Consider the following 23,783-nt stretch of genomic DNA (forward strand, 5'->3'; position numbering starts at 1 on the left):
TGCTAGCGACAGCCAATGAATGGTCCCCGGCTGAAAAGGCTGTTCAATTAGTCTCAGCATTGGAAGGGGAGGCAAGAAGAGTACTGTTGGATGTGACCACAGCCGACCTAGGAAATCCACAAGCTATATTTAGGGCCTTAAAGAGCCGTTTTGGGAGCACCACTCCTGCAGTTGTGATGAGGCAGAGGTTCAACGAACGAGTGCGGGAACCCGGAGAAAAATTAGGAGTGTTTGCGACTGAGCTGCGTTACCTCGCACAAAGGGGATTTCCTGATTTTGATGACACAACGTGCTTGGTGTTAACTAAGGAAGCCTTCATTCGCGGCCTCTTACCCCTCCCATTGCGCCAGCAAGTCCGACTCGCTGACCCACAGACCTTGGAGGCAGCACTAGAGAAAGCATTGGCAGTGGAAGACATACTCACAGAAGGCTTGGACTACCAACCCAGACAGGTCTCTGTACGGCCTAAGACCCAAGCCATTCAGCCTCCTGGACCTACCTCGTACCCAACGGGCTACGAACGCAAAGCGATGTCGCCGGACGACCGACAGAACCAAGTCTGCTGGAAATGCCACCAAAGAGGTCACCCATGGCGCCTTTGTACAGTGCCTGATTCTGCCCTGCAGGAGCCGGGAAACGCTCAGGGCTCGGTGTAAAGGGGAGCGACCCGAGCCACCCTTCGCTCCCCAAAGACAATGACACACGACCTGTTGCAAAAGTGCCTCACCACCCTGTCAACCATGCTCTTCTTCCCCATAACGCACTCACCGCCGACTGCTGTAGAGTGCCTGTGTTGGTTAATGGCCAATGGACCAAAGCCCTACTGGATACAGGATCAACTGCGTCGCTCCTACACCCAGACCTCGTGCCTGCCGGAACCCAAACGCAAGCAACCGATGTTCAACTCACCACAGTTACCGGGGGAAAGGCTCCCATGCTGGGGAGGTGGGAGGCTCTGATCGAAATAGAGACCTACTCAGCCTGCCAACCAGTCTGGGTCGCTGAAATAAAAGAGGACTGTTTGCTGGGAATGGACTTTCTGTGTGCGGCAGGAATTTCACTAGACTTCGGAGCACGTACCGTAACGTTCAAAGACGGGACGTCCATTCCCTTCCTGAATGATCTCCACACTCCCGAAATGGCCAACAAGGTTGGTGAGAACGGGGATGCAGAGGGGGACCCACCATGTCCTCCACAATGGGAGGCCCCTTTTGCAGAAAGCCCTCTTCCACTGTCTGACAACCTCATACCCCCAGAACCAGACGCATGTGCCCAGTCACACCCCCATGCTGTCATACGGATTGCAAGTGTGGTCCCCATCTCTGGGGAAGAGTCATCAGCCGGTAAAACTGTCAGAGGCATCTGGGAGAACAGTCGGGAAGGCCTAAACTCTGAGCAACAGGATAGGTTATGGAATCTCCTGTATGACTATCGACACAGTTTTGCCACTGGCCCCAACGACGTTGGCCAAACACATTTGGTCCAACACTTTATTAAAACAGGGGATGCCCAGCCAATCCGCCAGCGGCCTAGACGATTGCCCAAAGCCCGCCAAGGTGCTGCTGAGCAGATGATACAAGAGATGAGGGACGCTGGCATTATTGAGCCATCAGAGAGTCCGTGGGTGTCACCAGTCGTAATGGTTCCTAAGAAGGACGGAGGCTCAAGGTTTTGCGTCGACTACCGACCACTGAATGACAGAACTGTGAAGGACTCCTACCCACTGCCGCGGATAGACGAGTCCCTCGATCACGTGGCTGGTTCAGCATGGTTCTCCTCATTGGACCTCCAGAGTGGGTATTGGCAGGTGGCCATGGCCCCAGAGGACAAAGCCAAGACCGCCTTCACCACGGGACGTGGCTTGTGGCAGTTCACCACCATGCCATTTGGGCTATGCAACGCCCCAGCCACATTTGAAAGGCTGATGGAAAAGGTCCTGGTGGATATGCCCCCTGAACGCTGCCTTGTCTACCTGGATGATGTCCTTGTCCATGGACCATGTTTTGACTCGGCATTGGGGAGCCTGATGGAGGCACTGGAGCGGATTAAGCGTGCAGGACTGAAGCTTCATCCGGGGAAGTGCAGATTCCTACGGCAAGAGGTCTCCTTCTTGGGCCACAGGATCAGTGGGGCTGGCATCATGACGGAGCCTGATAAGGTAGCAGCCGTCAGGGATTGGCCTACCCCTACTGACATCCACCAGCTGAGATCGTTCTTAGGACTCGCATCCTATTACAGGCGCTTTGTGGCTGGGTTCTCTACTGTAGCTGCCCCCATGTTCGTCTTAATGCGCAAAGACACACCGTACGAATGGGGGCCACAACAGAATGCAGCCTTTCACGAGCTGAAGCAGGCCTTATGTAAGGATCCAGTGCTGGTTGCACCAAACACAGAGTTGCCATTTATCCTTGATACAGACGCTAGTAACACCGGCCTTGGCGCTGTACTCTCGCAGCTGACCCCTGACGGAGAGCGGGTTGTTGCTTACCACAGCCGTACCTTGGATAAGTCGGAGAGGAACTATTGTGTCACGCGCAAGGAACTGTTGGCAGTGATTGATGCAGTGAACCATTTCAAGCACATCCTCTGCGGTCTTCCATTCACCATTCGCACTGATCATGCTGCTTTGAAGTGGCTCATGTCCTTTAAAGAGCCTGAAGGACAAGTCGCCAGATGGATCGAACAACTCCAGGCCTTTCAGTTCACCATACAACACAGAGCCGGTGAGAGTCACACAAATGCAGACAGCCTCTCACGCCGACCGTGTGCCCCAGACTGTCACCACTGTGACCGGGAAGAAGAACGGGAGGCAGCTAACCTACAGACGGGGGAGGTGATCTGTCGAGCCCTATTACCCGAGGATGTTAGGGGTTGGGCTGGACTGCAAACCGTGGATCCTGACCTTAAAACAGTCATGGGGTGGCTGGAAACAGACAACCGGCCGCCCTGGGAAGATGTCGTGGCCCAGTCGGCCACAGTCAGAGGCCTGTGGTCCCAATGGCCTGGGGTAGAGCTGCAGGAAGGAGTTCTGAAGAGGTGCTGGCGTGAGCCAGCCACTGGGGAGCCACGCTGGCAGGTGGTCGTGCCAAAGGACCTCCGGGACAAAGTGCTGGAGGCACATCACGGATCCCCCGGAGTAGGTCACTTTGGGGTGACAAAGACATTGAGACGGCTACGGCAGGCAATGGCGGTTCTACACGGGGGCCCGTGCCCCTGTGGACATGTCCCTGGCCCCCCCTGTGGCCCCACCGTGCTGACCAAATAAAACAATTATGAATTGATTATGATTTTACACGCGAGTGCCAAAAGCGGAACTAATGCGACGCAACGTTCTACACGGGTAAATTAGAGCGGCGCACCCAAACGGCGCACCCAAACACTGTGTTGCTGCTGCTCGGTGAATGCGAGCTCAGCAAATACTCCTGGAGAAAGGAGCTACGATTTCTCCTGTTGCAAAAGTCGAAGGTAAGCAAAACGATTTAATCTTTTATGTGACTTGTTGTTCTTGTTGATCTTCCCGTGTTAAGTAGGGAGAGATGGTTATGCAACGAAGTGTAATGCATGCCCCTACGATTTTTTCTTCTAATAGCAGCTATCATGAAACGAGGAAAGAATATAGCATCCTTTTTTGCCCCAGTAAACAAAAAAGTGAAAGAAACAGCAGTGAGAGAAACAAGTCAAGGTATTGAGAGAGCTGAGGAGCAGGAAGAGGGAGAGTCGGAGGAGGTTGGAGAGAGGGCATGTGATGAACGTGAGGGCTCTGACACAGAGAGGGAAATTTCAGAGAGTGAGAAGGATGAAGAAGAGGGTGAGGAGGAAGAAAACATACAGAGACAGAGAGAGAAACAGCCAGAGGTACAGCAAGTAAATCCATGTGGATCAAGTACTGCAGGTTTGTGATGAAGAAGGTTATTTCTGTTTGCAAAGTAGTGCAATTACAATTTCATTGTAGGTCTACTGTGTATCCTTAAAATTATGCTTTCTGCTGTAAATTCAATTTGTGCCAATATGGCACAAACTTGAACTACATGCAGATATACATGCGTAAGTAAATAAATGTTGTAGTTGTGCTCTATGTTTACTGTACATCTTTCTACAGATATCAGCAAGTCCAAGAATGATGCACCAGTACAGCCGAACTTGAATATATTCCCAACCACTTTGATGGGGGACAGAAGACGGTGCTTCAGGCAAAACTGGTATACTCTTCATCCATGGCTTGAGTATTCTGTCATAATGGACTCTACATATTGCTATGCATGTAGACATTTTAGCACACCAAAGGCCCCTGACACTGTTTTTGTTTCAACCCCTGGGTTTAGAAACTGGAAAAATGCAACTATGAGAAAGGCAGGGTTTTCAGTTCATGCAAAGTCTGAGCGACACAAGTGTGCGATGATAGCATGGCGGGATTATCAAAGTGCTGTTAAAAATGATGCAACACTAGCAGATATCCTTAACAAAGAACACACTAAACAAGTACAAGAAAATCGGGCATACATTAAAACAATTGGGGAAGTGCTGTTACTTACAGCTACACAAAACATAGCACAAAGAGGGCATGATGAATCTGAAGAGTCCAATAACAAAGGAAACTTTAGGGAAATTCTTAGCACAGTTGCTAACCACGACCCACTTGTTAAGAGAAGATTAACTTCTATTAACAATGCAAAGTACACAAGCAAGATCATCCAGAATGAGGTTTTGGGTTGTTTGGCAGAAATGGTTCGTTCTGAAATCATAGAAGAAGTGAAGAACAGTGAGGTTTTCAGCATCATGGCAGATGAAACAAAGGATGTTTCAAAAAGTGAACAGATTTCTTTCACACTCAGGTACTATTACAATGGGGCCATTAAGGAGAGTTTTCTCCATTTTGAATCTGCAGAGAGGTTAGATGCAGCAAGCCTAACTGGAAAAATAGTGAACTTACTGGAAAGTTACGGCCTGAACTACAAAAATAACCTTGTAGGCCAAGCATACGATGGCGCTGCCGTTATGAGCGGTAAACATTCAGGGGTTCAGGCAAGGATCAAAGAACAGGCTAAATTTGCCTTCTACATTCATTGTAGTGCACACTGTCTCAATTTAGTGTTAGTTGATGTAGTCAAAAATGTCCCAGAAACAGAGGAGTTTTTTTCTTTGTTACAGAGCCTTTATATTTTTACCTCTGGCTCATATGTGCACCCAAAATGGCTGTCTCTCCAAAAAGAAATGTATGGCAAAACAAGAGAGTTGCAACGTTTAAGCGACACACGTTGGGCATGCCGATTTCTAGCCCTACGCAACATAATGGACACTCTACCTGCCCTTAAACGACTACTGCAACAGATTGCTCAAGAACGCCACGGTGAAAGAACTGTTGAGGCCCGAGGTCTTCTGCCTCAAATTGACCTACAATTTGTTGTGCACCTTGTCACTCTTAGTAAGTTGTTTGGGGAGACAAAACTACTGTCTGACATGTTACAGTCACAAACTGTTGATCTGGCTAGAGCTGTTGACTTGGTAAATGCTTTAGTCCAGACATTGAAAGACCACAGGCAGGAGTCTTTCTTTGATAAGTTGTGGGATGAAGCATTGACTATTTGTGAGCACTGTGATTCTGCACCATCAGTGGCAAAACGTCAGACAATGCTGAGCACTAGGCTCAGTGGCTACTGCACACTAAGCACTGTTGGTCAGAGGGAGGTAGAACGTGACAAAGCTATGTTTTGCACATCATTTTTCTATCCTGTAATTGACAGCATGCTCAAGGAGTTGAACAGACGTTTCTCCAATACCAACTGTGAGCTCATGACAAGCATACAGTCTCTCAACCCCCAGAGTGATGCCTTTTTAAAGGAGACCAATGTTTTTTCATTTGGCCGTTTGTACAATGCAGACATTGATGATTTAGGGCATGAGCTCCATCAATTTAAGAGAGTTTTGGACAGAAAAATACAGAGTGGTGAAATTACAAAGCCATGCAATACAGTTGAGCTGGTTTGTTTTATTGAGCCATACAGGGAAGTTTTCTTTGAACTCTTTAGACTGTGCAAGATTGCCGTAACCCTTCCTGTAAGCTCAGCCTCTTGCGAACGCAGTTTCTCCACACTGAAACTGATCAAAACCTTCCTGCGGTCCACCACTACTGACATGAGACTCAGTGATCTTGGTGTCCTGAGCATAGAGTCCAGAAGGGCCAAGGCTCTGGATCTGGATGCATTTGTGGACCGTTTTGCCAGACAGCACAACCGCCGTATCCTGTTGTTGTAGTGTAGTGTTTACATTAATAGGTAATGTCACATTTTTATACCCTTTGTTGTACCCTGGAGGTTTGTTCACATTGAATTGACACACTGTATTTGTACCCTGTACTGTATTTTTCATTTTTCTACGGCCCTACCTCCTTTAGCTTCAGGATTTAGGGCATGAGCTCCATAAATTGAGTGGTTAAGTTAAAAAGCCATGCAGTACAGTTGAGCTGGTTTGTTTTATTGGGCCATACAGGGAAGTTTTCTTTGTATTTTACTGATTTGAAAATAAAATAAATAAATCTTTAAATATCATTTTGTGCCTTTTTTTGTGCCCCTCTGGTTGAACACCGGCCCCTCTTTGGCCCCCCTAGTAAAATTTGTCTAGAACCGCCACTGACGGCAGGCATTCTATTGGGGCCAGAGCAGGAGAGATGTTGAGGACTACTGTCGCCGCTGCGACTCCTGTACCGCCCGTAAAGGGCCCCAAGGTCAGTCCCGTGCACCTCTACAGCAGCACCGTGTCGGGGCACCGATGGACAGGGTGGCAGTCGATGTGTTGGGCCCACTTCCCCGTACCAGCAGAGGGAACCGGTACGTGCTGGTCGCCATCGACTACTTCACAAAGTGGATGGAAGCATACCCCCTACCTGACCAAGAAGCCACAACCGTGGCCGAAGCCTTGGTGCAAGGAATGTTCAGCCGCTTTGGAACACCCTCGGAGCTCCACTCTGATCAAGGGCGGAATTTTGAATCACATGTATTCACCGCCATGTGTAGCCAACTTGGCATCCGGAAGACCAGAACCACCCCACTTCACCCTCAAAGTGACGGGTTGGTGGAGCGCTTCATGCGGACCTTAGGCGCCCAATTAGCCCTCACCACCGCTCCGGATCAGAGTGATTGGGACCTGCAACTACCCCTCATCCTCATGGCGTGCCGCAGTGCAGTCCAAGAGTCCACTGGCTGTACTCCTGCATTGTTGATGTTGGGCAGGGAGCTCAGAACGCCGCCAGAGCTGGCCTACGGACGACCGCCCGATGCACCGGATGCCATGGCTGGCCCGGAGTATGCCAGGCAGTTACAGGACCGCCTGGAAACGGCCCACGGATTCGCCAGACACCAGGCCCAGCAGGCAGGGGTTCGTCAGAAGCGATGCTATGACATGCACGGTAAGGGGCAGGACTTCCAGGCTGGGGACCTCGCCTGGGTGTATGGACCTAAGAGGGTAAGAGGCCGTTGCCCCAAGCTGGACAGCAAATGGGTTGGGCCCTGCTATGTGGCTGAGAGAGTTGGCGAGGTTGTGTATAGAGTCAGACTGGCTCCCAGAGGCCGCACAGTCGTGCTGCACAGGGATAGGATGGCACCATACCGGGGGACTCAGCAGCCCGCCTTCCCTGTGACGACTCCCAGGGCGCGGGTCAGGTCACCTCGCCACAGGAGGACACCACCGAGGAGGCAACAGAATATGCCTCAAGGGGAGGAAGTGACGCCGCTTGGAGCTGTGGTGCCGAGGAACACGGCTGCAACGACGGGAACTCCTCTGTTGGATGGTGGAGTAAGGAGGTCGCAGAGGGAACGGCGACTTCCGGGTCGCTTTCAAGACTATAATCTTCCTCAGGGACGAGGAATTAGAGGGGGGGTCCGTGTAGCGACCCAGCAGGACTATGGGGGGGATTGATGGGGAGTTTGTGGGGGAAGGAGTTGCCCTAGTTCAGCCTGATAGGCCAGTTGGGATAAGGGGCGGGAACAGCCAGGTTTCGTTTTTCGCTATGTTGTTTTTGGGCACTCCTCCAACCCCGTGAGTTAGTTGTACGGGAAGGTCAATAAAGCCTGGTTCTCCGGTTAAACACCAGCCACTCTGTGTCCTCCTCATTCCGCTAGTTAGCCCCGCAGTGTCGGACCGCAAACGCTACAGTATTATACTGAGCATCAGCCGCTCCCGCCAGTAGAGAAGAAGAAAGCTCAATACTGATGAGCGGAACAGAGAGCGCTTCTGACCTAATTTTATATTTTTATATATTTGCAGGTAAACTGACTTTAAACATAAACATGTTGACATAAAATATGTATTCACTTCAGTAAAGCCCTAGTAAATGTTAAATGCCATTGAATTAGATTGTAGTCGGGAATGAGTTTTTCCCACGCTTCTATTGTTAAAATGGCAGCGCTCATGAAAATAATTCTGCTGACTAATGCTAATATATATATATTATATATATATATATATATAATATATATCTTTGTTGGTTAATGACTGTGTGAACTATGGCTGAATTGAGGGAATGTTTATAGCAACATAAGTTAACGAATGAGCCAGTGTCAGGCTGGAGAACTAAGTACAGGTCCTGCTAATTGAATGCTAATCGCTGCTAGCATGCTAACGTATTAGCTTATGTTCTTAACACCACATGCTATCCCTCCAAAGCCACTGGGTCATATGAAAATGTTTTAAGGTAAATCTTTAACAAAATAAGAGTTCAGTCAATAATCACTGTTCAATGTTTCTTTATTGTAATTTCTGTGAGGAATCCTGTGAAAAGAGAAGTGTTTATGGCATTCTATACGAGTTGGCAATGATAGGGAAATGTTTTTATGATGAGTATTTTGTTATGGTGTAAAGGTACACGCGAGTAGAGAAGAAGAAAGCTGTCAATACGTGATGAGCGGAGCAGAGAGCGCTTCTGACCTAATTTCATATTTCTATATATTTGCAGGAAAATTAAATGTGTTGCACCAGAGTGAACTTATTGTCATTCTTGGTCCTGTAACACAGGCGATGCATCCGAGACCAGCAGCAAGATGCCAAGAAGAAAATATGATGACGCCTATCTTGCTCTGGGTTTCACAGTGAATGCGGTAGGAGATGAGGAGAGACCAGTCTGTGTTTTATGTCTGAAAACTCTGGCAGCGGACAGTATGAAACCCAACAAATTAAAAAGACACTGGAGTTTTTTCAGAGGAAACTTGGTGAATACCACAAGCAGGCAAATCACTTTGTAAAAGTGGTATCAGTAACAAACAAAGCACAACTGGCGTCATACAAGGTCGCATACAAAATTGCGCAATGCAAGAAACCATCGCCAAGGAGCTCATACTCCCGCAGCTCTCGATATGGTTTCAAGGATGCTTGATGAGACAAGCGCCGCAAAATTGAAGACTATCCCTCTGTCCAATGACACTGTTGCAAGACGGATAAGTGACATTTCAAATGATCTCAAGGAACAACTCACTGAACAACTGACAGACACACGTTTTGCCTTACAAGTGGACGAGGCTACTGACAGCAATAAAGACTGCTTGCTTATTGCTTTTGTTCGCTTTGTCACATCGGAGTCACTGAGTGAGGATTTGCTGTTTTGCAAGTACGTTGCAGGCAGAGCAACAGCTGATGAGCTCTTTAGGCTTCTGGACAGTTACCTGACAGAACACGGGCTGAAATGGGAGAATTGTGTGGGTTTCTGCACAGATGGTGCGCAGACCATGGCAGGGAAAAAGAAGGGCTTGCAGGCGCTGATAAAGAGTGTCTCTTCAAATGCGCAATGGACACACTGTATCATACACAGAGAAGAGCTAGCAGCCAGACAGATGAGCCGTGAACTAAACAAAGTTTTGACCGATGCTATCAGCGTGGTCAATTTCATAAAAACGAAACCCCTGAAAGCACGACTGTTTTCCGCACTCTGTGAGGAGATGGGAGCGGAACATTCAGCTGTGCTGTTTCACAGCGAAGCTCGGTGGCTCTCACGAGGTAAAGTGTTGTCGCGAGTCTTTGAGCTCAGAGAGGAAATTCGGGTGTTTCTGGAGTAGGAGGGACGTATGGATGAATTTTTTACAACGTTAAACATCCGTCATATCCATATGACATATACAGGACAGTACAATACAATTGAAATTGTACACATATTATCCATACACACTTTATTAATTGAATATTAATTATTAATTTGCAGGCAAGTTTGCTGATGAAGAATTTCTGATGAAACTGGCCTTTCTCAGTGACATATTTGGAAAGCTGAATGAATTAAATCATCTTCAAGGCAGCGACAAGCACCTTCCTCACCTAGCAGACAAGATCAGCGGTTTCACTCGGAAGCTGGAGATGTGGGACAGGCGACTTGATCAAGGGAATATTGATTCCTTTGAGAATCTGAGTGAATTTGCTGAAACCAGTGATTTGGATGCCACCACAGTGATTCCTTGTCTCAAAGAGCACATCTCTTCCCTGAGAGGATACTTTCAAAAATACAGTGCTCAGTATGACTGGGTGAGAGATCCCTTCAATGCAGCAGCACCTGCTGATTTCAGCTCTACTGAAGAGGACCAGTTTATCGAGATGACGTCTGACTCTACCCGGAGGCTGAGGTTTACAGCTCAAACACTGAGTGAGTTCTGGCTTGGTGTGGAGAGGGAGCATCCACTCATCGGACAGAGGGCTGTGGGCATTCTGCTTCCCTTCACCACATCCTACCTCTGTGAGATCGGCTTTTCTGCTGTTGCCTCTCTCAAAACAAAATACAGATCTAAACTCAACATTGAGCATGAATTGAGAGTGGCCGTATCAAGTCTGCAACCCCGTTTTAAAAAGATCTCTAGTGGAAAGCAGGCTCATTGCAGCCACTAATACTGATAAAACTTGATGGCTCACACATATCTGTACTAATTTTGTTTTGTTTTGCACAGGTTGCACGTTATTGTTGTTTTGAAAAGATATTCAGTGCAAAACAGGTTAATTGCAGCCACAATAAGATATTTTTTGCCAAATATTAGTTCTTTTTTGCACAGATAGAACTTTATTTGCATTGTTCTAACAAAGTGATTGCACATTTTATTTGTTTTTGTCTGATGGAGCAATCTGGTTTACTTGAAAGTGATTCTATTGTTGTTATTTCAATAAAAATTCAACGTGGACCATTTTGTTACAATTTTGTTGGGGCATGAACATTTTTCTTCCTCCAAAGTGGGGCATGACAGAAAAGGTTTGAGAACCACTGATCTACATCAAAATCAATCAAAGCTTAATAAGCTGTGCTTTTTTTTTTGTTCTGCATTTTGATGCAAACAACTAGCATTAGCTGCTTAACAATAGATATAAAAAAACTCCTCCCATAGGCTTGCAGTAGAAGCTGTGCTAAAAATGAAAAGATAGTTGTCTCTAATTAAACATACTGGAGGAGCTTTTTTATGCAAGTATTAGGTTATTATTGTTTAATCAGTCTGGATGTTTGCATATTTAGGTTAGATTTTTTGGATACATTTTTCTTTTGATAGTCATTCATTTAGTTAAAATACTTTTTGTTGTCGTTCAGTTAGCTTACTCTTTGGTTTGTTCGTTTGGTTATGAATAGGGTAACGCTGTGGGTAACGCTGTGGGTACCTGCGCTTATATATGGGAATGGGAAGGTACAGGACCAGCATGCACCGGGGTGGGCCTATGTTTTTTTTACCAGAGCAGGAGAGGCAGCGATACGATTTTCTTTGTTCTTTTACTTGCTTGTTTAGTTTTGCCACTCTTTGGGAATTAGAATCAGCGGGGAAACTGCTTTTGGCCCAGATCAACAGAGTGCTGAGGGTTCACACAAGAAACTGGTATGTGATACAACAGCTGTCGATGTAAACGGCCAAATGAGTGGAGTTTAAAAGTCATTATTCACAGTGATGTACAAGTTTCAAGACATTTGAGAAGACAGACGCCGTTGAATCACCGCATTTGATCATTGCGCAACACCTTTACACACCACTATTGGAGGCTTTTATTTATAAAAAACCCAACTTCAGTGTGTATCATTGTGTGATGAGTTGGATCTGGTCAGCAAGTAAGTACCTTTGTTGTTTTTTTGCTGTCCTATGCCTGCATTTATGTCCAATGCAGATTTTGATTGATGTGCAACAAGCAGTTTAAAAGACACGTTAAAAAATAGTCTGATGTTGAGGCGAATGATGTTGAAAATGTCAGCAAGAATAAACATTAAATTTACTTCTAAAGGTTTGGGCTTCTACACGGAAATGTGTCAGCAAAGAAGGAGTACAATATGCGTGTGGGAAACATATGTGCGTTAATGCCATCGAACTATACACCAGGGGCCAACCAAGAGACTTGATGTGCAGTTGTCAACATTTAACCTTCAGAGCAGGGATATCACAAAGCCAAAAAGTCTTCTAGCAGAGCACTTTAGAAACGTATACAAAATTGCATCCACGTATATGGAAAAGGAACTCAGCTGGACGCGTGTTAAAAGTGAAGATCTAAAGCATTACAATCATTCTCCCTGTTTCTTCGAGGATGCTCAAATCTAACAGAGCAAATGATGCATATGAAGTAACTGGATTTACCATCCAATATGAGGAGCATCATCTTTAAACTTTCTTGTAAATTTGGAGAAAAGTGGAGAAATGTTGCATGTGATCTGCAAGGACAAACTGGCCGGAGAGCACTGTTTAAGTCTTTCACCCTTCTTTCACACTTCTCTGCGCTTCCATCAGAGCAGTTACCCACCCAAAACCCTATAGAGATTGTGTCTGCCCCACGGTCACAATTATTTAAATCAAAAGTAAACAGAAGAGGAGTTATACAAAATAACCTTATAAAAGGTTAAGACCACCAATGCAACAGTGCAACAAAACAGAAAAAATGTGGACTCAAATAACTTGACTTAAATATCAGATATCTGTCATCTCAGGCTATACTAGTAAATGATTTAATATCAGATAATCATATTGATTTATTTTGTCTGTTAACTGAAACCTGGCTGTGTCATGAAGAATGTTAGCCTAAATGAATCAACTCATCCAAGTCATATTAATACTCATATTCCTCGAGGCACAGGCCGAGGAGGTGGAGTAACAGCCATCTTTGACTCAAGCCTATTAATAAACCCTAAACCTAAATTAAATTATAACTAATTTGTTCTCCTTGTTCTTAGTCTTTCAAACCCGACCTGGAAAGCATTACAGCCAATTCTATTTGTTATAGTGTACCCTCTAGGTCACCAGGTCCGTATTCTGAATTCCTATTTGAATTTTCAGAGTTCTTCAAATTTAGTCCTCAAAACAGATGAAGTAATTATTGTAGGTGATTTTAATATTCATGTGGATGTCGATAATGATAGCCTTAGTACTGCATTTCTTTCATTATTAGATTCGATTGGCTTCTCTCAGTGTGTACAGAAACTGTTCTGGAATATAGCATTGAAATAGAAAATGTAATTGTCTTTCCTCAGAACCCTCTTTTATCGGACCATTACCTAGTAACTTTTGAATTTTTACTACTGGAGTGTAAGCCATTGGGCAAAAGTTTCTACACTAGATGTCTATCTGATAGTGCTGTAGCTAAATTTAAAGAAGCGATTCCATCAGCGTTTAATTCATTACCATTGCTCAATTATAACAGAGGACTCCTATGCTAACTTTAGTCAATCCCAGATAGACCATCTGGTCGATAGTGCTGCATGCTCACTGCGAATGACACTAGACTCTATAGCTCCTCTAAAAAAGAAGGTAATAAAACAAAGGAAGTTTGCTCAATGTTATAACTCAAACCCGTGAATTAAAGCAAACATCGCGAAAACTTGAAAGGATATGGCGTTCCACCAATTTGGAAGAATTGCGGTTAGTCTGGCGAGACAGTCTTAAAATATATAGGAAGGCCCTCCGTAATGCCAGAGCAGCCTATTATTCAGCATTAATAGAGAAAAAGAACAACCCCAGGTTTCTCTTCAGCACTGTAGCAAGGCTGACAGAGAGTCACAGCTCTGTTGAGCCGTGTATTCCTATACACCTCTTCATGAACTTCTTTAATGATAAGATTCTAACTATTAGAGAAAAAAATAATAATCTACTGCCCTCAACCAGTAACGATCGATCCTCAAATACAGGAACCTTAGGAACAGCTGTAGAACCTGAAATATATTTAGATGGCTTTTCACCCCTCGACCTTCAACAATTGACTTTAACTATTTCTAAGTCTAAACCTTCCACCTGTCTCTTAGACCCGATTCCGACTAGGCTGCGTACTTGTATTGTTAGACCTTAGTGCTGCATTTGATACCATTGATCATCAAATCTTATTACAGAGATTGGAGCATCTAATAGGCATTAAAGGAACCGCACTTAGCTGGTTTAAGTCGTATTTATCAGACCGATCTCAGTTTGTATATGTAAACAATGAAACCTCAATGAAAACCAGGGTCAGTCACGGAGTTCCACAAGGGTCTGTTCTTGGACCAATTTTATTCACCTTACACAGCGGGTAAAATAAGTATTGAACACGTCACCATTTTTCTTAGTAAATATATTTCTAAAGGTGCTATTGACATGACATTTTCACCAGATGTCGGTAACAACCCAAGTAATCCATACATACAAAGAAAACCAAACAAATAAGTTCAGAAATTAGGTGATGTGTAATCAAATGGAATGACACAGGGAAAAAGTATTGAACACATGAAGAAAGGGAGGTGCAAAAAGGCATGGAAAGCCAAGACACCAGCTGAAATCTATCAGTAATTGGAAAGCAATCCTGCCCCTTGTCAGTGCAAATTAATATCAGCTGGTTCAGTCCAAACTGATGGCCTATAAAAAGGTGTCTCATTACCAAGGTGTCACACAAGAAACATCTCATGATGGGTAAAAGCAAAGAGCTCTCTCAAGACCTTTGCAACCTTATTGTTGCAAAACATAGTGATGGCATTGGTTACAGAAGGATTTCTAAACTTCTGAATGTTCCAGTGAGCACTGTTGTGGCCATAATCCTGAAGTGGAAAGAACATAATTTCACCATAAACTGGCCACGACCTGGTGCTCCTCGCAAGATTTCTGACAGAGGAGTGAAAATAATTATCAGAAGAGCCAAGGACCACTTGTGGAGAGCTTCAGAAAGACCTGGAATTAGCAGGTACAGTTGTTTCAAAGAAAACAATAAGTAATGCACTCAACCGCCGTGGCCTGTATGCACGCTCACCACGCAAGACTCCATTGCTGAAGAAAAAGCATGTTGAAGCTTGTTTAAAGTTTGCTGCACAACATTTAGACAAGCCTGTGAAATACTGGGAGAATATAGTCTGGTCAGATGAGACCAAAATTGAACTCTTTGAATGCCATAATACACACCATGTTTGGAGGTCAAATGGCACTGCACATCACCCCAAAAACACCATGGTGTGGGGCTGTTTTTCAGCATACGGCACTGGTAAACTTCATATAATTGAAGGAAGGATGAATGGAAAAATGTACCGAGACATTCTTGATAAAAATCTGCTGCCATCTACCAGGATGATGAAGATGAAATGAGGGTGGACATTTCAGCAAGACAATGATCCCAAACACACAGCCAAGGAAACTCTCAATTGGTTTCAGAGAAAGAAAATAAAGCTGCTAGAAAAGCCCAGCCAATCACCTGACTTGAATCCAATAGAAAATCTATGGAAATATGTCAATAGCACCTTTAGAAATATATTTACTGAGAAAAATGGTGACGTGTTCAATACTTATTTTACCCGCTGTATATGCTTCCCTTAGGGAATATTATCAGAAAACACTCAATAAACTTTCATTGTGATGTAGATGATACCCAGTTATATCTATCGATTAAGCCAGACGAAACTAACCAGTTCTCTAAACTTCAAGCATGTGTTACGGACATAAAAACCTGGATGACCTGTAACTTCTTGATGTTAAACTCTGAAAAAACTGAAGTTATTCTACTAGGCCCAGATCACCTTCGAAATCAATTATCTAACGATATAGTTTCTCTAGATGGCATTGCTCTAGCATCCAGCACTACTGTTAAGAACCTCGGAGTTATCTAAGATCAGGATCTGTCTTTTAACTCTTATATAAAACAGATCTCAAGGACAGCCTTTTTTCATTTACGTAACATTGCGAAAATCAGGCAAATCCTGTCTCAAAGCGATGCAGAAAAACTAGTTCATGCATTTGTTACCTCTAGACTAGATTACTGTAACTCCTTATTATCAGGCTGCTCTAATAAGTCTTAAATCTCTACAGTTGATCCAGAATGCTGCAGCACGTGTTCTAACAAAAACTAAGAAAAGAGATCATATTACTCCAGTATTAGCTTCTCTGCACTGGCTCCCTGTTAAATCAAGAATAGAATTTAAAATTCTTCTACTTACCTACAAAGCTCTAACTGGCCATGCACCGTTTTATCTTAAGGAACTTATAGTTCCATATTACCCAACTAGAGAGCTGCGCTCAATCAATGCAGGGTTACTTGTGGTTCCTAGAGTATATAAAAGTAGGATGGGAGCCAGAGCCTTCAGTTATCAGGCTCCTCTTCTGTGGAACCAGGTTCCAGTTTCAGTCTGGGAGGCAGACACACTCACCACTTTTAAGACTAGGCTTAAGACCTTCCTTTTTGATAGCGCTTATAGTTAGGGCTGGTTCTGATTCGCCTTGGCCCAGCCCCTAGATATGCTTCTATATGCCTAGACAGCCGGGGGACTATCTAGGATACACTGAGCTCCTCTCTCCTCTTCTCTCACTCCTTATTTATGTATTAATCTCCTATTTATGCACATTACTGATTTTGCTTCTTCCCCGGAGTCATTGTGCTTTCTCGCCTCGCAGGTTCCCAGGAATCAGGGATATATTTGGACTGTCATCGTGCCACCTGCTGAGGCCCTGCTGACACCCACTGCTACTACCACTATCATTATTAGTCACATTACTATTATTATTCCCTGTACTATAAACTGAATTGAATTGAACTCTCCCAGAGGAAAATTAAAAGGATGAAGTGGATAATGTAGAAGACTCAGAGATCTTAAATCTACAAGAGAAACATTTTCTCCCAAATGTTACTCAGGGAACAATTGTTAAAAAACTTAAATTTGTTTTGCACTTATTTGAATAGTATTATGCTGTCATAATTTAATACTACCTGAAATTGGATCATCTGCTTTTTAAAAAAAAAAATATATATATACTTCCGGCGCCGCACGAGTGCCAGCCTTTTACTGCAGCTCCTGCTCACCACTGAGCTTTTTATTTTATATTGTGTTATTTTTGTCACTTTTTTTTTTACATGTTTAATTGTTTTTAACATTAGTGCACTATGGCAGCTAGACACATCGAGTATGTCATGGTCTATTTGCTGTTTATCGCACTTTTCACAACCGTGTCCGGGGATCCAGCACGCAGCCATGGTTCCATTGTTTACACCAGAGATCAGCTGTTAGCATTCCGAGACACGGAGGTGCTGCTACCTGAGGAGAGACCCAATGTCCCCCCGCGAGCTGAGGAGGAAGAGACGGGGAAGCCGTGCGGGGGCCAGGAGAAGACGTTTTAAACCAGTCCTCCCCTCCTTCATCATGGGAAACATGAGGTCTCTCCCCAACTAGATGGACAAGTTATCAGCGCTGACTCGCCATCAGAGGGAATGCCAGGCATCATTGTGTTTAAGGAGACATGGCTAACGGACCTAACTCCGGACACGAACGCTGCACTGGACGGGTTCCGCATCATACGGGCAGACAGAGACCGGTAAAAGGAAGGGAGGAGGTCTGGCAGTGTTTGTTAATGATAGATGGTGTAACTCTGGGCATATCACTGTTAAGGAACAAACCTGTACCAAAGACATTGAGCTGTTGGCCGTTAGCATGAGGCCAAACTATCTACCGAGGGAATCTTCGCATGTTATCGCGATAGCTGCGAATATTCCCCCCTATGCTAACGCTGAAGCGGCCTGTGAAGTCATCCACTCGGCGACAAGCAGGCTGCTGACAACACCCCAATGCCCTCCTACTTCTCTCTGGTGACTTTAACCATGCCCCTCCGTCCTCCACTCTGCCCACATTCACCCAATATGTCACATGCCACACCAGATACAATAAAACACTGGATCTGTTCTATGCCAACACCAAAGAGGCATACACTTCATCACCTCTCCCTCCCCTGGGAAGATCTGACCACAACCTGGTGCACCTCCTGCCTGTGTACAAACCTCTTGTACACAGGCAGCCAGCTGTGACTCGCACAGTCAAACGATGGTCCGATGAAGCCGAGGAGGCTCTGAAGGACTGTTTTGAGTCAACTGTGTGGAAAGTATTCAGTGATGCCCATGAGGAGGACATCGACAGTCTCACAGACTGCATAACAGACTACATAAACTTCTGTGTTGAGAACACTGTACCTGAGCTTTTTAATTGTATTTAAATCATTCTTCTGTTAATTTATTTTACTGATTAAACATTTGGTGTACAATAAATGCCCATCACAACATTCCTGAGCCCCAGGTGACAACCTAGTGTTCCCAAAAGTTTTATATTCATGTTCCAATGATACATCTCGAAGTGGATGGCGACACACCACCTGAAGCTCAACCTGGACAAAACCGAGCTACTGTTCCTCCCGGGGAAGGGTTGCCTGCACCGAGACCTGTCCATCACCATCGATGACGCCGTGGTGACGCCAACTCGGACTGTGAGGAATGTGGGTGTGACCCTGGACGACCAACTGTCGTTCTCAGCAAACATTGCATCGGTCACACGCTCCTGCAGATTCCTCCTCTACAACATCAGGAGGATTCGCCCCTTCCTCACTGAGGAGACGGCGCAGGTGCTCATCCAGGCTCTGGTCATCTCCCGCCTGGACCACTGCAACTCACTACTTGCCGGAGCCCCGGCATCGGCCATCAGACCTCTGGAGCTTGTCCAGAAAGCTGCAGCACGTCTGGTGTTCAATCGCCCCAAGTTCTCCACACAACTTCCCTTCTCCGTTCTCTACACTGGCTCCCTGTAAGAGCTCGCATCCAGTTTAAGACTCTGGTGCTAGCCTACAGGGCAGTGAAAGGAACAGCTCCTTCCTATCTCCAGGCCTTGGTCAAGCCCTACACCCCCGCCCGACCACTTCGCTCTGCTGCCTCGGGGCGACTGGTTGCCCTGTCGCTCAGAGGTCCCTGCGGCCGATCCACCCGGTCACAGCTTTTTTCTGTCCTGGCCCCTCAGTGGTGGAATGAACTCCCCACTGACGTCAGGACAGCAGAGTCGCTGCCCATCTTTCGGCGCAGGCTGAAAACTCACCTCTTCAAGAAGTACTACCCTGAGCCTTCCTCGTAGCACTTATTGCATTCGTATTAGTTGTTGCACGTATTGTATTCGTATCAGTTGGCTGCACTTATTGTATTCGTATTCTGCACTTAGCCTATTCGTAGTAGTTTGTAGCACTTATTGTATTCATATTAGTCTGTTGCAATTATTGTTTTCGTAGTATTTTGCCTCTGCACTATACTTTTGCTCTGGTTTATGCTTTAAGATGATTGTTTAAGAAAGGAGATGCACTTATGACTTCTGGTGACTAGTAGTTCTCTTGAATACCTATGTTGAATACACTTCCTGTAAGTCACTTTGGATAAAAGCGTCTGCTAAATGCCTGTAATGTAATGTAATAACATTGAGAAAAACTTAAGAACTGGAAAGCAGTCAATATTTGGAATGTTAACTTTTCTGTTAATATTCATTGATTATTTAAACAGTTGTCAATTCATTGTGTTGAAGGCCAACCAACAGATTAATTGACTATTGTATTAAGTTAAAGAACAATTCATGTATAGTATGTATACTATTCCTACAGGGACTTATATTAAAAACTAAAAGTGTTTCTATTTTGTTCTGGAGGCCGGTTCATTCCGTTTCAATCCGAATCTAACCTCCAACTTTCACCAGGACCCCACCATGCTGTGCTGACCTTTGATGTGCTCGTTGACGACGCTCTCCAGCTGGTCCAGCCTCTCGATAATCCTCAGCGTTTCCCCTTTGCCGTCCTCCAACTTTCTGTCGGCTTCGCCGCTGCTCTCCGCTACTTTGGGACCACCATTGGTCACATAGTTGGTGATCCAACCCACATACAGGAGACACGCGATGTTGGTCATGCCGCTCAGGATCACACATGTCGACACCAAAGTTGTAGTTCTCCTACTGCACAACATCGCGATATCCCTCCATGGGCTTCCTGTTCCAGACGCGCGCAGGCAGGTGGACTGAGGAGAAGACGCACTCGACAAATGTGTCCAAACGTAACCAGAGCGTTGCGATGCTGTGAAGTCAGTCCTCCTCTGCGCTCTCAGGTCCCGACTGACACATGAAATCTCCAGAGGCTTTAAATGCTTCACCCTGCCTTAATAACAATATTTCCGGTAATTTTACTAGCGTCCCCGTTTAGCAGCCAGCGAGTCAAGCTGCACTCAGCCCGCAAAACTGGCGGACGCAGCGCTACAGCCTGTAAGACCAATAGGAGGAGAAAGGGGGGCGGGCTCTGCTTGCCTCTGCCGGCCCCTTTACAGCGCGAGCACACATAGGAGGGAAGAGGGGAGGAGGGCAAAGCATAGATGCTGAAGGGCATCGATCCAGTGATGGATAGGCGCGGTGAAGTGATGGCAGTGAAACAGGTGAAAGATTCAGATGCGGTATAGCAGATAGACGACCTGTAAGGAACTGGAGATAAATTATGTGAGAGCCATGTTATAATATGCATTATTTTTTTAATTTATTTTTTTCTAAAGGAAGCCTTGTCTTGTCTCCTTAAGAGGGCAATGGAGGGTCACGGAAGCCTAAATAAGTTTAATAGGATAATCAAGTCAAGGGACAACAGTTTAAAAAAAAAGATAAATATATTTACCACTGCAAACACATTTTCAAAAAAAGTAGGGACACATTAGAATACAGTTTTTAAAAAGCTTAACACCGAAAATCTGCTGAAGTCCCTTACTTTATAAAATTGCTAAATTTATATATTCTTCAAATGGAACAAAAGATAAAAACTCATTAGACCACATTCTTAACTATGATACTAATACCAGACTTGTAAGCTATTTTGCCCATTCCTTTTAATAGGCTGCAACATCCAAAATTCAAATGTATTTCTGATATTAGGAATCAGAGGTAGAGCACCAAAGTATCCTCCCCTCAGCAGCCTCAGATGTGGCTCCTGTTACAGTTCCTATTTTTTTTTAAAGAGAAACACAAGCATTAACCTCCCTTCCCACCATTTTTGTACACTCCAAGTGTATATGTGAGTGTGTGTGTGTACGAGAGAGAGCATCTGTATGTGTGTATACTGTACTGCAAATAAGAGGTTTGGCTCATGACTTTGCTGCTGGCAGGTGGTTTGTACTCTCATGTGCATCACTGTCCCTCTTCTACTGTCCCTCTTCTTTTACTTCTTATTAACACACACACACACATCTCTGAACACTGTCCATCTAAGGTGCCTACCTGAAAGCTAAAGTGACTTCAGAGCTTCACTCCACCAACAGATGAATCCGGCAGTTAGAGCCTTAAGGCTGCCGCTTTCATATTTGTCTTTCATCCATAGCTTTACCAATCATACACACATTTGTGCAGATGCACACCTACACACATTCATGCCCATGAATCAAAAACTCCATTCAGCCAAGAGCACTCTGGCAGTTTCAGCCGACTCGTCTAAGATATAAATAATGCATTGGATCTGAAATATTAAGGCTATCTGTTCTATGCTGCTTTCAATCTTGTCTAACTTACTGTCAGTATGCCCTTCTTACTCCCATCTGTCATCTCTCTAATTTTGGCCAAAAAAAGTCAGTTTTGAGAATTTTTATTTTAAATATGCAGCATGGGAATACACTTAACTTTCAAGGAGACATATGCTCATTGTCAGGTTCATACTTGGTTCCTGCTTTAAAATTCAGAAAAAAACACAATTTTTCTCATACAGTCTGTACTGGAACACCTGTATTCACCCTCCTTCACCGTGTAGTTTGGCTCTGGTAAACAATGCTATGGATTTATCCCTGTCACATATTGTTAGCTTAGTATATTTGTCTAAACTCTGAGAGCCGTAAACACACACTGTGTTTTACATTTGTCTTTACAGGTAAATTTGTGATAAATTACCTACAGAGCCTAGTCTAGTAGAAAGCATCTGCTTTAGGGGGTACAAAGGTAAGGTGTTAGCATGTTGAACTACATGTACCTAGTGACTCGTTACATTTGACAAGATTTGCCCCGTGTCCCAACAGTGATTACGTGTAAGTAAAAGCATGGGTTGCACTTCATAACTGTAGACGCAAGGTGGCAGAAGAGTGTTTCAATCCTGATGAGAGGATGTCACTATATACCCTCTTTGTCCACTATGTGGTTAGCAATGGCGCTGTCAGTAATTCTGATCTTTGACTCTACAGAAAGTGAAGTAACTGAAGATCATAGGGGCTGGAATAGGGGGTCGAGTGTAGGATATTCACCAGTCATGACTGCAGGAGGATGTGCTTGCCAGGTACTGTGATTAACACTATGGATGTGGGGTCAGGCACAGTGAAACACCGGGGGAGTCCACTTCAATTAGGATTTATTGTAGACAGCAGGTAAAAGAACAGGGGAAGCTGGCACAATCGATGCTGGTTTTATCTAACCAGAAAATATATACCATGTACTATCACCATACACTAAATTTAATACAAAGGAAGCAAATATCTGATAAATCTAAAACTGTCAAGAATCGACACAATGTACATCATTCTAACTCAACAAATAACTCAAGCATCAAAGTACCGTGAACATACAATTACTAAGAGTGAGAAAATTCACATTTTCACTCGGACAAATATTTATTGCCAGGAGAGAGCCCACTTAACTTCTGCAGGTAAGTGCAAAAGGACTCAAATGACTGAAATGTTAGTGTTAGCTGTTTGCTAACTTAAACTAGCAACTTATCAAGCTGCTAGTTAACCTACCATTAATGTTAATTCCGGATTAATTTAGCAAATGCAAGTTAATGTGTGGTTACAGATATCTAATTTCTCAAACATAGCATTGAGATACCTAGTTTCTATCAATCTATTCAAGGGGTTAAGACGCCGGCTGTTTAGCTAACACAGAAAAGCAAAAGGAAATGAGGAGTGGTTACATTTGTTTCTATGTTACCACATGTAACGTTATCATATCTTCTAGCAATACATTCAGAGGTAATGTAAACAAACTAGAAATGCCCAGTTTGTGATGTTGAGAAATTTCTGCTATTAAAATACTTGCAACACCTACAGCTATTTCATCACCATCAGCCCGATTTCAGCATTGTCCGGTACATAGAGGGATGCAATAGCAGTTCTAAATATGTTCCTAGTTTGAGAATGCACATTTACAGAACACATAGAGCTGCTCTCAGGAGGCCCAGATAATCATTTTCAGAACGTAACTCTCCCAGAGGAAAATTAAAAGGACGAAGTGGACAATGTAGAAGACTCAGAGATCTTAAATCTACAAGAGAAAGATTTTCTCCCCAATGTTACTCAGGGAACAATTGTTAAAAAACTTCAATTTGTTTTGGACTTATTTGAATAGTATTATGCTGTCATAATTTAATACTGCCTGAACCAGTTAGGGTTCAGACTAAAAGACAAGAGAAATTGGATCATCTGCTTTTTTTAAAAAACAAAATCTACTTCCGGCGCCACACAAGTGGCAGCCTTTTACAGCAGCTCCTGATCACCACTGAGCTTTTTATTTTATATTGTGTTATTTTTGTCACTTTTGTTACTTTTTTTTTTACTTGTTTAATTGT

General features: G+C 44.4%; 2 protein-coding genes across 2 annotated transcripts in view; one reads left to right on the forward strand and one right to left on the reverse strand.

Moving 5' to 3' along the window:
• LOC129107956 (polypeptide N-acetylgalactosaminyltransferase 18-like) overlaps nucleotides 1–20,175 on the reverse strand; it is a 204,446-nt gene extending 184,271 nt beyond the window's left edge. The window contains 10 exon segments of the mRNA XM_054619569.1: nucleotides 334–389; nucleotides 500–620; nucleotides 1,251–1,391; nucleotides 2,500–2,694; nucleotides 2,890–3,109; nucleotides 6,133–6,240; nucleotides 6,886–6,961; nucleotides 7,316–7,575; nucleotides 7,661–7,773; nucleotides 19,935–20,175. Coding sequence (XP_054475544.1) covers nucleotides 334–389; nucleotides 500–620; nucleotides 1,251–1,391; nucleotides 2,500–2,694; nucleotides 2,890–3,109; nucleotides 6,133–6,240; nucleotides 6,886–6,961; nucleotides 7,316–7,575; nucleotides 7,661–7,773; nucleotides 19,935–20,175 — 1,531 coding nt within the window.
• LOC129108709 (zinc finger MYM-type protein 1-like) lies at nucleotides 3,389–6,476 on the forward strand. Its single transcript, XM_054620609.1, has 2 exons — nucleotides 3,389–3,465; nucleotides 4,100–6,476. Exons 1-2 carry the CDS (start codon nucleotides 3,402–3,404, stop codon nucleotides 6,250–6,252), a joined length of 2,217 nt encoding a protein of 738 aa, XP_054476584.1. The 5' UTR covers nucleotides 3,389–3,401; the 3' UTR covers nucleotides 6,253–6,476.
• Nucleotides 20,176–23,783: the final 3,608 nt, after the last annotated feature.

Source organism: Anoplopoma fimbria, chromosome 19 (assembly GCF_027596085.1).
Source record: "Anoplopoma fimbria isolate UVic2021 breed Golden Eagle Sablefish chromosome 19, Afim_UVic_2022, whole genome shotgun sequence".
NCBI classification, from domain to species: Eukaryota; Metazoa; Chordata; class Actinopteri; order Perciformes; family Anoplopomatidae; genus Anoplopoma; species Anoplopoma fimbria.